Source organism: Aquila chrysaetos, chromosome 6, assembly GCF_900496995.4.
Source record: "Aquila chrysaetos chrysaetos chromosome 6, bAquChr1.4, whole genome shotgun sequence".
Taxonomy (NCBI): Eukaryota; Metazoa; Chordata; class Aves; order Accipitriformes; family Accipitridae; genus Aquila; species Aquila chrysaetos.
The window spans coordinates 11,561,758-11,578,405 of NC_044009.1; the positions used below are offsets into that span (position 1 = coordinate 11,561,758).

At 42.6% G+C, this 16,648-nt stretch overlaps 1 protein-coding gene across 4 annotated transcripts in view; it reads left to right on the top strand.

Annotated features, from left to right (window-relative positions):
• Positions 1-16,434, top strand: part of LOC115343050 (UDP-glucuronosyltransferase 1A1-like) — a 35,950-nt gene extending 19,516 nt beyond the window's left edge. The window contains exons 1-5 of one of the 4 annotated variants that reach the window (XM_030018506.2): positions 39-961; positions 12,458-12,589; positions 12,854-12,941; positions 13,755-13,974; positions 15,396-16,434. In XM_030018506.2, the coding sequence (XP_029874366.1) occupies positions 101-961; positions 12,458-12,589; positions 12,854-12,941; positions 13,755-13,974; positions 15,396-15,693 (1,599 nt within the window). In that variant the 5' untranslated portion in view covers positions 39-100 and the 3' untranslated portion in view covers positions 15,694-16,434. Of the gene's footprint in view, positions 1-38; positions 962-1,840; positions 2,764-9,467; positions 10,383-12,457; positions 12,590-12,853; positions 12,942-13,754; positions 13,975-15,395 lie in introns of those variants that run through there. The other 3 variants (XM_030018507.2, XM_030018508.2, XM_030018509.2) reach the window with 3 other exon arrangements.
• Positions 16,435-16,648: the final 214 nt, after the last annotated feature.

A 16,648-nucleotide genomic window follows, 5' to 3' on the forward strand; every position in this document is an offset into this window, starting at 1 on the left:
GGCTGTAGCACAGATTGCTTAAAAGTGTGGAGTTAGTGCTGTTGCTTCAGTGCCACCAGTGGTTTTCTTTCTGGGCAGCACTCACCAGATTTGTGCAGAAATGGCCCTGGTGCTTAGTGCTCATCCGCAAGTCACGGCAACGCTGGTTCTGCTCCTGTCTGTGCTCAGTTTGGCTGCTGGTGGGAAGCTGCTGGTGGTGCCGGTGGACGGGAGTCATTGGCTCAGCATGCGGGAAGTGCTGGATGGTCTCAGGCAGAAGGGACATGAAATAGTCGTTGTTGCACCTGAAATCAGTTTGTACATAAAGCCAACAAAGAATTTTGTTATGAAAATGTACTCAGTCCCTTTCACAAAGGAAGAGATGGATGAAAATTTCCAGGTATTTTTACAGGATGTATTTGAAGAAGGATCTTTTCTGGAAAGATTTCTTAAAATCTACCAAAGTATGAAAAGAGCCTCTGATTTGGCGATCACCAGCTGTGCACACTTACTGTACAACAAAGAGCTTGTCAGATATCTTGAGGAGAGCAAGTTTGACGCTGTCCTTACAGACCCTGTACTACCCTGCGGGCAGATACTGGCTGAGCATCTTTCAGTCCCTTCCGTGGTTTTTTTACGAGGAATACCGTGTGGCTTAGATTTTGAAGCCACTCAGTGTCCCAATCCCCCTTCTTATGTCCCCAGGGTATTTACAGAGCTTACAGACCGCATGAACTTTCTCCAGCGGGTGAAGAATCTAATGTTTGAACTCCCAAATTATTTTCTCTGTGATTTTGTCTTTCAACCATACGCAAAACTGGCTTCTGAGTTCCTTCAGCGGGACGTGACTGTGCCGGATCTCTTACGGCAGGCTTCCATTTGGCTCATGAGGTTAGATTTTGTGTTAGATTATCCAAGGCCTTTGATGCCCAACATCATTGTAATTGGAGGAGTAAACTGTGCTCACAAGGAGCTACCTCAGGTGGGTCATGCTCTGTTTTTAATTCTTGCTGTGATAGACTTCTGTGTTCACAAGGGTGGAATTTTGTGGTGCAGATAGGAATCAAGTTCCCGTTTAGAGTGAGTTAGGCAAATACTCATGAAATAAGTTATTTTTCTCTCACTTTCTTCCTCACTTCCCATTTTCTGTGTAGGCAGCTATACCTTTTCACTTATAAAGTATGCTCGGTTGATGCCTTTTTCATTACACGTATGTGAAGCCATTTTGTGTAATGTTGAGTAACTTGGTACTCTCTTTCTCCCTTAGTCAGTGATGGAAGAGCAGCAGGCAAGCCTGAGGGGCTGTCACAGCCTTGCAGTTAGATATATTCCATACAACTATGCAAATTGTTGTAGCAGGGTCTTGTATTTACTGAGAAATGCATGTCAGGCTTCTGTCCTGGTGTACCCTTGCTGCCTTACCACTTCTTTCTTTGTTAATTAATTTGTCTGCTTCTTCACATGGGTATTTCCAAAGCTGGAATAAGGAGGAATGTTGCAGGCTGTGGACTCTCAGGAGAAGCAGCGCCGTCTCTGTTTACAGGCAGGCCTCAGAAGATTTCACCTTGGTGATAGCTATGTGAGATTTGAGAAAAAAATCAATGAGCTTGAAGGGGTTATGGTGGCTTGGCAGATCCTGCTCAAAGGCAACAGAGCTGCCAAAGGTTTTCTAATAGAAACAGATGGGGCTTATCTGCTACATCCACCACATTTACCACCCACCTGCGTAGATTGCTGAACCCCAGTGCTTGTTGTGCAGCCTTTTATCAAATCAGTGATTATACATTTACCATACAGCAAATACCTCCAAGGATCAAAAGTTAGGCTGTAGCACAGATTGCTTAAAAGTGTGGAGTTAGTGCTGTTGCTTCAGTGCCACCAGTGGTTTTCTTTCTGGGCAGCACTCACCAGATTTGTGCAGAAATGGCCCTGGTGCTTAGTGCTCATCCGCAAGTCACGGCAACGCTGGTTCTGCTCCTGTCTGTGCTCAGTTTGGCTGCTGGTGGGAAGCTGCTGGTGGTGCCGGTGGACGGGAGTCATTGGCTCAGCATGCGGGAAGTGCTGGATGGTCTCAGGCAGAAGGGACATGAAATAGTCGTTGTTGCACCTGAAATCAGTTTGTACATAAAGCCAACAAAGAATTTTGTTATGAAAATGTACTCAGTCCCTTTCACAAAGGAAGAGATGGATCACACTTTCTGGAGAACTAGCCAGCATGTATTTGAAGAAGGATCTTTTCTGGAAAGAATTGTTAAAATATATGAAGGAGTGAAAAATACTTCTGCCATGTTCCTGTCTACCTGTACACACTTACTGTACAACAAAGAGCTTGTCAGATATCTTGAGGAGAGTAAGTTTGATGCTGTCTTTACAGATCCAATACTACCCTGCGGGCAGATACTGGCTGAGCATCTTTCAGTCCCTTCCGTGTTTCTCTTGCAGCAAATACCATGTGGCTTAGAACTGGAAGCCACTCAGTGTCCCAGTCCCCCTTCTTATGTCCCCAGAGTATTCACAGACCTTACAGACCGCATGAACTTTCTCCAGCGGGTGAAGAATCTAATGTTTGAACTCCCAAATTATTTTCTCTGTGATTTTGTCTTTCAACCATACGCAAAACTAGCTTCTGAGTTCCTTCAGCGGGACGTGACTGTGCCAGATCTCTTACGGCAGGCTTCCATTTGGCTCATGAAGCTAGACTTTGTTTTACACTATCCAAGACCTTTGATGCCCAACATGATTATGGTTAGTGGAGTAAACTGTGTTCCCAAGAAGCTGACTCAGGTGGGTCGTACTCTTTTTTTTCTTGTCATTCTTGCAGGCTTTTGCATACTTTGAAAAGTTGTAACAGGTTTTGTTAGAAAGGTCTCTGTGCGTAAAAGGATTTCAAACTGCTTTTCCTTTGCAAAGAGGTGCCAGTACTCCTTTCAGTGAAGGTATCTGAATATCATGGTATAAAAATGGAGAAAGTGTTGTAAATTAATTTAGCTCTGGGAAACTCTCCATTGGTCACGTGCCTCTGCTTAAAGCCAGCTTTGACTTTAGAGCAGGTTGCTCAGGACTGTTGATGCGGTGCAAGGTAGACTTTCATTTGAGGAGACCATTGCTCATCCTGGGGTCCAACTTGTCATTGCTGATTTCCTCTACATTCCTGTTTTTTTTCTTTAAAGAAGGATTCTCTATGTTTTGAATTGTCATAGACTCATAAAATACTTAGGCTGGAAGTTCATTTGCAGGCCTCTCAGCCAACCTCTTAGTCAAAGCAGGTCCAGTTAGTTCTGGTTGTTCCATTCTATGTCTTGTCAAGTTTTTATTACCTCCTATGACCCTTATAGTGAAAACACTTTATTATATCTGATTTATTATTATATCCAATTTTAATTTTTCGTGTTGCATCTTGTGTCTGTTGGCTCTTGTCCTGTCCCTGTCAATTGCTCGGAAGAGTACAGCTTTGTCTTCTTTATGCCCTTCCGTTAAGGTGGTTAAAGACCACCTTAAGATCTCTTAAGAGACCTTAAGATCTCCTGCTAGCCTTCTCTTCTGAATCCTGAGCAAGGTCATCTTTCTCAGCCCCTTTTTGCACATCATGGTCCCCAGCTTCTAACCATCTTCTTGGCTGTTGCTAGACTTGCTGCAGCACGTCAATGTCATTCTTGTACTGGAGAGCCCAAAACTGGGTACATGTCTTCAGATGTCTCCCAAGTGCTGAACAGAGGAGCGAGATTACCTGTCTTTTACTTGTGTAGCCCAGGATGCTATTGCCTCTATGGCCTCTATGGCTGCAAGGGCACACTGCTGACTCATATTCAACTTTTTGTCCACAAGGACCCGGGGTCATTTTCTGCAGAGCTGCTGTCTGTCCAGCTGGAGTGCAGCCTGTCCTGTGGCATGGGGTTATCCCATCCCAGTGGCAGAACTTTGCTTTTGCCTTTGCTCACCTTCATGACACTCCTGTTGGCCCATTTCTCCAGCTTGTGGATTTCTTTCTGCATATCCCAGGCCAGTGACACTCCTTATTTAAAATATCAACTGGCATCATAAAAATAAAGTATAAGTTAGGTTACTTTCTTCTTATAAAATGAATCTTGGATTTAGTCAAGATTTTTTAAAATGTGTATTCAAATATATTTTGTGGTTTGCAAAGTAACATCATAGCTTCTATTTTTAGAAATAACTATTTCTGTTAAGTAAGTTTTTCAGCTATTGACTTTGCAAAACAGTGAAATGGGGCTTATTTTTCAGAAAAAGCTGAATATCACGCAATAAAAATGAAGCATTTTTAAGAGGATTTAAACTTGGCACTCAGTCTAGGAAAGCAGCAATGGAATAAACCATATAGCTAAACCTATGAAAAGAACTATGACAGAGGATCTGTGACAGAGGTCTGTAAAATCCTGAAAAGTGTAGCAAAGGTGAAAGGGATATTGACAAGCAGTTTCTCCCAATACTTGACCTATGACTAACACTGAAATGAGGTGGCAGCAAGCTTAAAGCAAACAAAAGGGAGTACTTTTTCACACCATGCACCAAAAAAAAAAAAAAAAGAAAAAAAAAAAAATCTGCCTCTCAACGCCAGCAGTGTTTTTTGTAGACAAAACCTATGAATTTAAAAAGGATTTGGCTGGTTAATAAGAGGTACATTCTGACTGCCAGGATTTGTAGACTTACAAAAGAGGTAATCATGTATTCCCCTAACTGGGGATATTGACTGTACTGTTTCCAGCGTACAACCTTGGCACTCAACTTTGTACTTTAACTTTACTTTCTCCTGATAGATCTCTCTTTTCACCCCTGCCTTTGGAATGGGCTGAACTTGCGGACTTCAGTCTCTGGACTCATATACACATGAAAGGGTGTTTGTGTGTCGCTCAAAATCCAGTGACACAACTTTGAAACTCTTATGAACATGCCATTAGTCTTAAGGGTTTGGTTTGGGTTTTTTTACCTCTTTAATGTTGTTCTATAGCATTTTATGTTCTTGTTACACGGATAGTACACATTTGGCTGAAATGTTATCAGTACTTAAAGACTACATGGAAGTGACTATGTATCAAATATGAGATTTGAGGGCCCATTATATGTTAGCATAGGGTAACAGTATGTCTGCAACTCCAGGTTAACTACCTGAGTGTATACTGCCACCAGAGGGCATATGTAATGCTGTATCACCTTGTTATGTCAGATCTTTACCTCTATCGCTGAAACATGAAAATGCACACATAGGTACTGCAGCTAACTCTCTGGCACATGAGAATACCTTCTGTCCACCTCCTTTAGTTTTTGGTCTTTTAATATCACCTCACTGTCAGCTGGAGGGAAAGTTTTGCTTCAACAGGCTGCAGAATGGGACTGTATTGATGTCTGAAACTCCTTCCTCTTTAATGCAGTTTCCTTAGACATTAGAGTCCTCCTTCCTGGCTTATGAGAATCACTTTTTTTAACATGCCACATGGAGAATCTCCTATCAAAATAAACTTTTTAGGACACACTTAGTATTAGCCTTGGATGTGCTTATCACAGCCAGGTACCTTTGGCAAAGGTAGCCATTTCATGAACCAGATTTCCCTTCACTCCTCCCTGCTCCAAGGCAACTCTTCCAGGCTGCTGCACAGCATGAAGAAACTGTTCAGAGCTCGCTCTGATCAGGTGTGCTTAGTTGGGGGGGTCACAGATGTCATGCCTAATATATAAACTGGGGGGAATTGGCCAGGGGGAGCAGATTGCTGCTTGGGAACTAACTGGGCAGTGGTCTAAAACAGTCTCTCTTCTCTAGCCAGCAATTGCTCTTGTTCAGCTACCATTCCTATTTCTTGTTTTGCTTTCATAAACTTGCAAACTTTTGGCATCCACCTTTTCCCTTTCTATAAAACATGCCTTCATGGCAGATGACATCTGCTTGGTCAGATACTTCTTTTAAGCACAAACTGCAGATATCTGCTTTTCGAGATTTATCTTGAAAGTTTTCATGTGCCTTTGCATGTTCTCCCTATCTAAGGACATTCATTTGTTTATAGGCACCTATTTCATTCACCCATCTACCCACTGGGTTTCCATTACATCATTTGCTGCAGCTTCAACCCAGGTTCTCAAGAATAAGTAGGCACTTAAATCCCATTCAAATCAACCTGATTTGGATAGCTAAACAAGTCCTTGGAGTGGGACTGTCTTCCACATCAGATCACGTCAGCCATGCTCTTATACAGGCCAACCTTCAAAACCTTCAAAAAGCTTTTTCCAAATGTTCAGTCCAAATCTCTCAAACTGCCGTTTGTGGCCAATTATACTGTTTATTGCTACCTGGAAAAGTTTGGCGCATCATCATTGTTACTGTCCATCGAGTAGCTGCAGGCTGCGGTCGAGTATTACAGAGAACAGGACATCCAACATGGTTTGGGTTTTTTTCTGCCTTAAAAATCTTATCATAGCACATGCAGAAGCAGCTTAGAAACTCTGTTCTCTCTTTCTTTTGGTAAGCACAGGACACAAGTGTGGACTTCCCTTGGCTCATACCACAGCCAAGCCTTATGAACTTCTTTTTAAAAGTAACTATTATTAAGAACTTTCAAAAACATGTGGCCCGTAGTCTCTCACCTATGAAGTCTTATGGCCTCTCTTGAGCAAGGACCGCATATTCTGCTGAATCATTGCTTTCAAACAGACGTTTGGCCTCGAGCCACTCACCTACAAACTCTTACGGCTCCTCTTGAGCAGGAACTGCACATTCTGCTGCATCATTATTTTTATAAAAAGGTGTTTGGTTAATATGTTACCCAAACTTTGGTGACACCGCTGCTTGGTGTGCCAGCTCCTGCTTACTATGTAGAACATCCTGTGTGAACTCCAGGCACCTTTCTGAGCAAAGGTATAAGAGAGAAAGTTGGAGGTTTAGGTCTTTCATGTCAATAGTGCAACACACTTCTTGCATTATAAGCTCTCTGGAGAAGCTCAGTGGCCATAAAAGTTGATTCCTGACTTGAATCTAGCACAGGACAGTCAAGTGCACAGTGACTCACTTGAAACAACCCTGACCCAGAAAAATCCCTCTGCAAACAACTGCTACCTCTGCTAATCAAAGACCCTGCTAATTGTTCTGAATCATTTAAGATAACTTAAATGCATGGAAATGCTTCTGGCTTTAGATCCCTCGATAGCACTCTTATCAATGCTTTTATCACTGTTTAAAATGTGATCTTTGAACTCGCAACAACCTCTCTTAGTAAACATTTTGTAGAGGTAAAGATTAAAGACCATCAAGTTATAAATGAGGTACAAGTATTTTTTGCTTTCATATGTTGCTTGGAAGAAGTAAGAAGGAACAGTTCATTTCTTTTCCTGCTGACAGCCCCATGACAGTTATGTGGAGGAACCAGATATATGCTGGGCTTGTTCTTTTTCTTCCTTTCTGGAGTTTGGCAGAAGGTGGGAAGCTCTTGGTTGTGCCTCAGGATGGAAGTCACTGGCTGAGCATGCGTGTGGTTTTGGAGAAACTCTGGGATAGGGGGCACGAAATTGTTGCGGTGATTCCTGATGCCACTTTGCTCATGAAAAGCTCACAATCTTTCACCATCAAAACATACTCTGTGCCTTACACACAGGAGTTTGTGGATAGATACTACCATTCCATCGGTGAAAAAAGTTTTGACAACCCTCCCTTTCTAGAAAAAATTACAGTTTTATTCAGCAATATATCAGAACTGACCACCATGTTCTCTTCTACTTGTCGGCATCTCTTATATGATGAAGAACTAATGAAGTACCTCCAGGAGAGCAAATTTGATGCCATTATGGTGGATCCTGTGTTGCCCTGTGGACCAATTGTTGCTGAATACCTCTCTCTCCCTTCAGTGTACTTCATGCGTGGTCTTCCATGTATCTTAGACTACAAAGCCACCCAGTGTCCCAGTCCTTTTTCTTACGTGCCAAGGACTTTCACATCCAGTTCAGACCACATGACATTTATGGAGCGTGTGAAGAACCTCCTGGTTGGGTTTTCAGAGCATTTGTTTTGCTATCTGTTTTATTTCAAATACGAGAACTTAGCTGCTGAGTTTCTTCACAGAGAAGTAACAATACTGGAACTATTTAGCAAAGCATCAATTTGGCTGATGAGATATGACTTTGTTTTTGAGTATCCGCGCCCAATAATGCCAAATATGGTCTATATTGGAGGCATCAACTGTGAGCAGAAGAAGCCATTATCAAAGGTTTGTCATTGTTTATGTTGAGGGTATTATAGCATTTATTAGCAATTATTTAAGATTTGCTTTTTTAAGTACTTCCTGTAGTAGTATTTGTGCTTGAGGCAATATGTGATTGAATATCAGGATGGCATGATTTGGGAGTGGGAATCTCAGGCTCTGATAAGTGATCACAAGACTTTCCCTGCAAGCAGCTGAAGGGTTTCTCTCTGGGAGACCTTAGGTGAAGTTGTCTAAGCTATGTAGCTGCCTAGGTATAGCGTAGCTTTTTGTAAGTGTATCACCACAATATTAGACAATCATGGCACGTATGCTGTATCTAGATAAATGACAAAATAATTCTAGGTCATACAATTTAGTATCTCTAACAGTTGTGGAATACTGATTAATTGCAGGAGACTTGATTGGACAAGAAGTGGAAATGTGGAACTAACTCTGTATGTATATACCCAGCTACTTATAGTGTGCCATAGAGATTCATAATGTGGATGAATACCCCAAAACCAGGGGTATGCAATCAAAGATGGAAGAGGGAATTCTTTTGCCTCTGAATTTGTGTAAGCAACAATGTAAGATAGCATATGAGAGGATGACTAGAAAAAATAAGCCTTCAGGATTGTACTATCTGCCCTGCCTCCCTAGCTTGTTTAAATCTCCCTAGTAGGCTGTGCAAATAGTGCAGATGCCAGTCATTTATTCTGTTTTTCAGACTGCAGTGGTGTTGCAACAGCAGAAGTTATTGCAAACCTTGCATCACGTTTACTACTGTAGACTCAGGGCTTTCACTTTGATAACTACTACGATCTAGAAACAAATCTGAAGATACACCTTATCAACCCACTGTATATCAAATCTCTGTCAATCATTGCTTCTTGTTTAGACTCTGACAGTGCAAGGTAATCCAAAGTTCAGGCTTTTGTTCCAAGTTTTGTGTCCAATCAGCTGAGCAGACTCAAGGCAGGGAGTTCATCATTAACTGGATGTTAATAAGATAGTGATTGCTGGGTCAGGTGTTACCTCCCAATCATGACTCTTGTTCAGCCTTTCAGTGCGACACACTGCCAATTGCATGACACTTTTCCCTTGAGCATTTGAATCCTCTAATGTTAATTCAAGCATTCAACTTCACCTTGCAGTGCCCAGTTACTTAAAGCCTTCACTGTGCACAGATGATAAACCCGACCTTTACCCACAGTTAAAAATTACCCTAATTTCTGCCCACCAACGTACAGTCCGTTAAAAATTAAACACTTACCTTAGTTCAGATTAAAGTGCAAAGTACCCCATGATTCAGTCCTCATCCCCTGCAATAGTTTTGCAGCTGTTTAAAACTTCGCTGACAGCACAAGGAAAATGGCTTCTTCAAATCCAGGATTTAATTCTCTTGCCTCCTGGGTTGTGTTTTTCCTGCTCCTGTGGACTGTTTCTGAAGGGGGAAAGCTTTTGGTTGTACCTATCGATGGCAGCCACTGGCTCAGCATGCACCCAGTTGTGGGACGGCTCCGACAGAGGGGACATGAAATTGTGGTGGTTGCACCAGAGATAAATTTGCGGATAGATTCATCAGTGCATTATACCATGAAAACATACTCTGTGCCTTACACCAAGGAGTACGTGGAGGCAGAATTTAAAAAGCTGGGCTATAGCAGTTTCACACCTCAACCCTTCTTGGAAAAATTCTCAAAATTGGCAAATATTACAACCATGTTCTTTGATTCCTGCAAACGTCTTCTGTCTAACAAAGAGCTGATCGAATACCTTGAAGAAAGCAAATTTGATGCTGTCTTTATGGATCCTTTTTTTCCATGTGGACAGATAGTGGCTGAACATCTCTCCCTACCTTCGGTGTACCTTGTACGGGGACTGCCATGCAGCCTAGACTTCCACGCTACCCTCTGTCCAAATCCTCCTTCTTACATTCCTAGGTTCTTCACTCGCTACACGGACCACATGGCCTTCCTCCAGCGCGTGGGCAATCTCATAGCTAGCTTGAGCAGTTCTCTAGCTTGCAGCTTGCTTTATTCACCGTATGATCATTTGATCAAAGAATTCCTCCAACAAGAGGCAACGGTGCTTGAGCTGTTCAGCCACGCGTCTATTTGGCTCATGAAATATGACTTTGTGTTTGAATACCCCAGGCCCCTAATGCCTAATATGGTCTTGATCGGAGGCATAAGCTGCACTCAGGAAAAAGCATTATCACAGGTTAGTTACCTTTTTTCCCTAGTTTAGCTGTGGCTGCAGTGTTTGCTCTCACCATGAGATGGAGCTCCTGGTAGTAACAAATAATAGCAGGCGAAAAGAGCAAGGTGGAAGTGGCTGGGAAAGCACTTTGCACCTCTGCCTCCCTTGTGCATTGAGGAGTACGTTACTTTGTGGGAGACCTCCAGATTCCCAGACAAGCATGCACACAAAGCTGGACTTCTTCAGTTTTTTTTCCCCAGTATTTTCTGGCTGCCTATTTCCAGTAATTTTGTTTTGTATACCTGTTTACAAGACTTGGTGCTAGCTAAGGTAATGCAGCAGGCCAAAGCATCCTAGTCCTCTGCTCTTGAGCAGAGGACCACTTCCGCAAGAACTGCAGACAGTGGCAGACCTGAATGAAATCCCCACCACCCCATGAAGCTGCAAGAGATCTGCTTCTTTTGTGTAAACTACTCTGTCCCAGATCTGGTCTGCAACTGTGTTTTGCTTGAACTATGCCAAACTTCCTAAATACGCGATATCTGCCACTTTCCACTAAGAAATCTTCCTAATTCTTAGTGCTTTCTGTTATTTTTCAGTGAGTGTCCACTGCAGGTTTTTCATAAAGGTTGTGTATAGCACCCACTGATACAGGCAGCTGCTGGTTAAAAAGTCTTAAGTAAAATAACCCACCTATTCCCAAAGCAGGGCTGCAAAAAGTTTCATAATGGTAGTGGCATTTCTGAGCAGAAAGTCAGACCTTGGCACACAAAAACATTTAAAGAACAGATTAAAACTGATGTGACTAGTCCCACAGAAAATAAATAGGGCTAAATACACCCTGAAATAGCTGTATCTGTTCCACTGCATCAGGAACTGCCAAAGAATTTTGTACCAAAAGCACATTTGCAGTTTGGGGAGGATTTTGCAGTTCCCAGATGTCTGTGAGTTTATATAGAACTGAGGTCTGAGTTCCCAACCAGACATCTATAACACCTTAATGGAGAGCATGTCTTCAGAGAAATCTGGTAAGACAGAACCAAGCCCCAAAATGAGTGTTACACTTCACCTTGTCTGCCCCCAGGAGAGTGCCAGGTCTGCTGTCCAGGGTGCAGCTATCAGCAAACCTTCGATGGCTCCTTCTGTTTGGGATCCAGTCCAAGCAAAGGGCCACGGCACTCTGGTCAGCCACAAAAATACATAACAGAGTGTAAACTAAGAGGGTCAATCTCGGTTACCCCCTCAGAATCTAGAGATATTTCAGTTGCCAGACTTATGGGAACATTAGTTTATTTTACTCCACTCATTTAACTCTGATGCCCACAGCAATTCCCTCCAGTTTTGTCTTTCCTTCCCTGGCTTTACCAAATATTTTTCTGTGGCACAGGATTTTTAGCCTTCAGCTGTTTCTATGCTTCATCGGAATCCTTTTGTTCTTGGATTCCAGTGACAGATCTCCTAGTCCTTCTTTTACTTAAATTAAACAGAACAGGTAAAAAAAAATTGGCAGTGGTTCAATATTATCATACTCAAAGCAGATCCAATAAATCCAAATATTAGAAATTAGAGCTATCTGCTGTCAGAACACTTTTCAAAATCTTAATTCTCTCTTGCAGCTGCATGGTTTGAAAAGAAGAGCATCAACTCTAAAGCCAGAGCATCTGACTTGCAATAAATGTGAAAATAAACCACAATGTATTCACCTGGGGGCTGGTTGCCAGGAAAAGTATGATGATGAATTGATCTCCTTAATTGGTACAGCATCTTTTTACTGCACAGAAACCAATGTCTTTGAGCAGGCAGGCTTTGCTATGTGGCTGTTTTAAAGTAAATTTTTTCTCATGTTCATACTGAATCTCAGTTCGGGCTTCAATTCTGCAAGCACTCATGCACCTCTATAAATTTGTTCATCCACCTGTGCCCATTTTTTTCCCCTGGGACTCATTTTCATACAGTTAACTAATTTTCCTGATCATAATTTTGTTGTGTTGACTGTTCATTTTATTGCCTTTACAAATAGTTTTGTGGGAATGTGACAAAATTACAGTGTATGATGTGGAAGGGACTTTGACTAAGGATGTGCTTTGTGTTGGCAGGAATTTGAAGCTATTGTGAATGCCTCTGGAGAACATGGCATTGTTGTTTTCTCGCTGGGCTCCATGGTCTCTGAGATTCCTATGAAGAAAGCCACAGAAATTGCAGATGCCTTGGCATCAGTCCCTCAAACGGTACGGTTTCCCTCTTCCCCTTCCAGCACAGCAATTCAACACTGTTTTCAAATACAGTACGATTACCTTCAGCTTTCAGTATGCTTGGTCCTCCCTTCTTTTTCCTGCTCCCTGATGCCAGAAGAAACTATCACCCCAGCTGCTCTGCATGATGGAACAGGTTGTGTGCACCACAGATGTTTTTAGCTGTGCTCTTCAAACCCACTTAGAAGCAGCAAGAGGCCAGTTGCTGAGAACTGACATTGTGTTTACTTCTCTTGAAAGGTTTTGTGGCGATACACGGGAGAGGTGCCTCCCAATCTGCCGAAGAACGTAAAGCTTGTCAAATGGCTGCCACAGAATGATCTTCTAGGTAGGTCTGAGATACTTTGAGTGATACCGGTGTTTCTTTTAATCTGATAATGCTGTTGTAAGGCCCCGTTAGCATCATCTGTGCTGACTCCTGGTATCACTGTGGGTCACAGGACTTCCTTACAGCCTTTGCTGTTTGAACCAGAGCTCGTCTTTTAGAAACTTATCTGATTGAAACTTCAAAATTGCCAAATTATGAAACAACACTGTTTGGAAAGGTGTTCCAATGCTGGACTACCCTCACTGTCAAAAATGGGGGGCCTGTATCTCGAACTAGCCAGTCTCAACACCCAGCCATGTTTTTTTGTCGTGTTTTTGTCTACTGGACTGAAAAGAAAATTTAAGGTGCCTGAGTGAGCATTTCTAGACAGGTCGTCGGGCTTTTCAAGTGGTAAATTTGTACATGCTATTGCTAGGAGTGCATTTGTTGGTTAGACAACAGGCCTCGGCTGTGGGAGATCTGCAAAACCGGCAAATGGAAGACATGGTAAAAAAGCAAGCAATGGTAACACCATTTTTAACCTCACTTGGCTCTGATTTAATCCTAAAATCTGAGAAGCTTTGAAGGATTATCCAAGGCTTTCCAGAGATTACTCAAACCAAGACAGAGCTCTACAACCCAAGGTTCATTCAATCCCTTGTAATGTCATGTTCTCTGCAGCCCTAAGTCTGTCCAAAAGTAGTGATGTGTATGAAAGCCCGAAGTTCTTGGTTTATAGCTACCAGTGCCATTTTTGTGCAAGTTTTTTCCCAGGGATGTGTTACCATGACTTAACAAATCAAATAGCTAAGCAAGTGTTTCTTTCCTCCACAGCTCACCCTAAGACTCGTGCCTTTATTACCCATGGAGGCTCACACGGTGTTTACGAGGGCATATGCAATGCGGTGCCGATGGTACTGATGCCTTTATTTGGAGACCAGATGGACAATGCCAAGCGAGTAGAGTCACGAGGAGCAGGACTGACACTGAATATACTTGAAATGACTTCAAAGGACATATCCACTGCCCTGAAAGCAGTTATTAATGATAAAAAGTCAGTAATAGAATCACAGCCTTTCTTCTTCTACTGTTGTGTAACACCAGCACACTAGCTTCCAGCTTAACAGAATGTTAATCTGTTCTTATATGCCTTCTTATATCAAAGTTACATCATTGAGAACTGATGTTTGCCCTGGGTTAACCTCATCCTGTCCCTGTAACAGCACCATCCTTGTCACTGCCCGGGAGTATAATCATTAGGTGACAAGAACTGGCTGATATGAGAGGATGCAGGTATCAGAGAAGACGGGGTATAGATGCAACGGAATAAATCAAATTGACAAAAGATGTGTCACCCGCTTAAAGCCAAATTTACCAGGCAGTGATGTAGAGGGCTTTGACACAATGTGGCAGAAAAGGCGATCAGTGAAGGGAGATGTGGCAAACTGCTTTTTTACCCCAAATCAGTGGTGACATGAGTCAGTGGAGAACCTGAAAAGGTTGAAAGGCTCAGCTGCCTGGTGGATTTTCTTTGCACGAGGCTTGCCTAGAGATGCTGTCTGCACAGCAGCAGGAGGAAGGAGGCAAGTGGCAGCGCCTCAGTATAGTCCAGAGGCTGTACTGTGTCAGGAAGCACTGTCTTCTGGCTGGCAGGGTTTACTAAACATCTAAACATAGTTATTATCACTCATTTATTTTACAGACTAGTTCTGTCAGTCATTTCCCCCCTGCCTAGTGCTCCTAGGGAGCTGTATGAGCACAGTCAGCTGGTGCCTGGCTCAGCAAGGCTGGACAATTCCAGCACAGAGCAGGAGGAAAATGCAAGGGTACGCTGAGGCAGTACAGGGAACCACACTAGACATCACAGTCAGCATGCCTAAGGTGTTTTAAGGCATCACAGCAAAGGGGAGCTTTAAGACATACCCTCCTCTTTCTCGCTCTCATTCGCTGTTGTCATTAGGGCTTCTTGGTCCTTGGCATCCTCTTCCCCATCGTGTTTCTGAGAAATGGCACCTTATTGCCATTGTTTCCTAACCACTGTTCTTATAGCAATAATAATAACAACAGTAATAATAATAATAATAATAATAATAATAATAATAATAATAATAATAATGATGATGATGATGATGATGATGATGCATCTTGATCTTGAACAGCTGGATGGCTTTTCTACACCCAGTCTCACTTTCAGCCAGATACCTTCACCCCAGAGGTTTTGCTGACAGCTCAAACTAAGCTTTTTCTTTTTCTTCTTTTCTAATACCTTTCCCTCTTTTTTTTGGTCATTGAAAACAGCACTTTTCTGGTCCTATAACTCTGCCATTATCCTTCTCATGGGGTAGTGGTGGTGGGGAAACACACCAGAGAAGCCCCCAGTGGGCCGTCAGACAACTGACACTGCATCCCTTTTTTCTGGGGACTCAGTCTCAGAAGCACAAGTCACTGAAAACACCCAACATCTTTTCTTGACAGGTACAAAGAGAACATCAAGCGTCTCTCAGACCTTCACCTCGACAGACCCATCCACCCCCTGGACCTGGCTGTGCACTGGGTGGAGTTTGTAATGAGACACAAAGGGGCCCCACACCTGCGACCTGCTGCTCACGACCTGAACTGGATCCAGTACCACTCCCTGGATGTCATCGCCTTCCTTCTCGCCGTGGTGCTCCTCTCCCTCTTCATTTCTTTTAAGTGCTGTCTGTTCTGCTGCCGCAGGTGCTGCTGTAAGAAGGGAAGAACAAGAAAGCCAACCAAATCAAAGTCCCACTAGCAGATGAAACCAGTGGTAGGAGATAAGGCCTCTGCTCCAGACCAGAAGGATTAGAGAACATCTCAAATTTCACTAAAATAATTGCTGATTTTCAGTCAAGAAATAATAGTGTTCCTTTAAACTAGCACTATGGGTAGGATTGTTTCACTGATGTAATTTTTGCCTTTAACTAAGAATCGGTTGTTGAAAATAATTTGTATAGGATTGTGTCAGTCACTTGGGAAGATATTAGTGTGAAGTCCAAAGCTCCTGGATTCCACGTCTTGGTGTACAGAGGACTCACATTGACCTTTTTTTTTACCTCTATATGCAGTGGAGATATATAGGGATTTCATAAGACTTTGCTTCAGGGGCTTTAGCAGAACCATTTGTTCTAGTGTAAGACTGAGGTTTATCAGGCACTTTGAAATCTTTGTATAGCTGTTGTTATAGAAGAGGCAAATGTTATACACTGACAATACATGTCACATAAGCCAAGCTAGACGCACATCTTAAATGGGTTTTGTGTGTGTTTACAATACCCCGAACAAAATTAAGGTTTCAGCAGGGAAGTGGTTGTAAAGCCACTGATGTTTCACCCAAGTTCCCCATCAGGCAGAGTGCTGTATCTGGAGCTTACCTGTTAGGTGATGAGACCTTTGTAAGCAATGTTTATAAAACCCAACTGATTTACTCTTTTTAAGCTATGTTCAGGTAAAGACCCAAACCCCATCCCTATAAATAAATCCCCAATACTAACAATAACGGCTCTTGTGTTTTCTGACTTGAGAGATACAGGGCTGGATGCTTGTTCAATCATGGGGAGAGAGCTGGAGAAGGGGAAGATTCAATACCTCACAGTGTGAAAGCCACCTCAATGCACAAAAGCCATTTCTCAGCATTACTGTCTCACTGCTTGGCGACTTGGTCCTTGCTAAGAGCTTACATCCTGAGGCTGCCACAGTCCCCACTACTA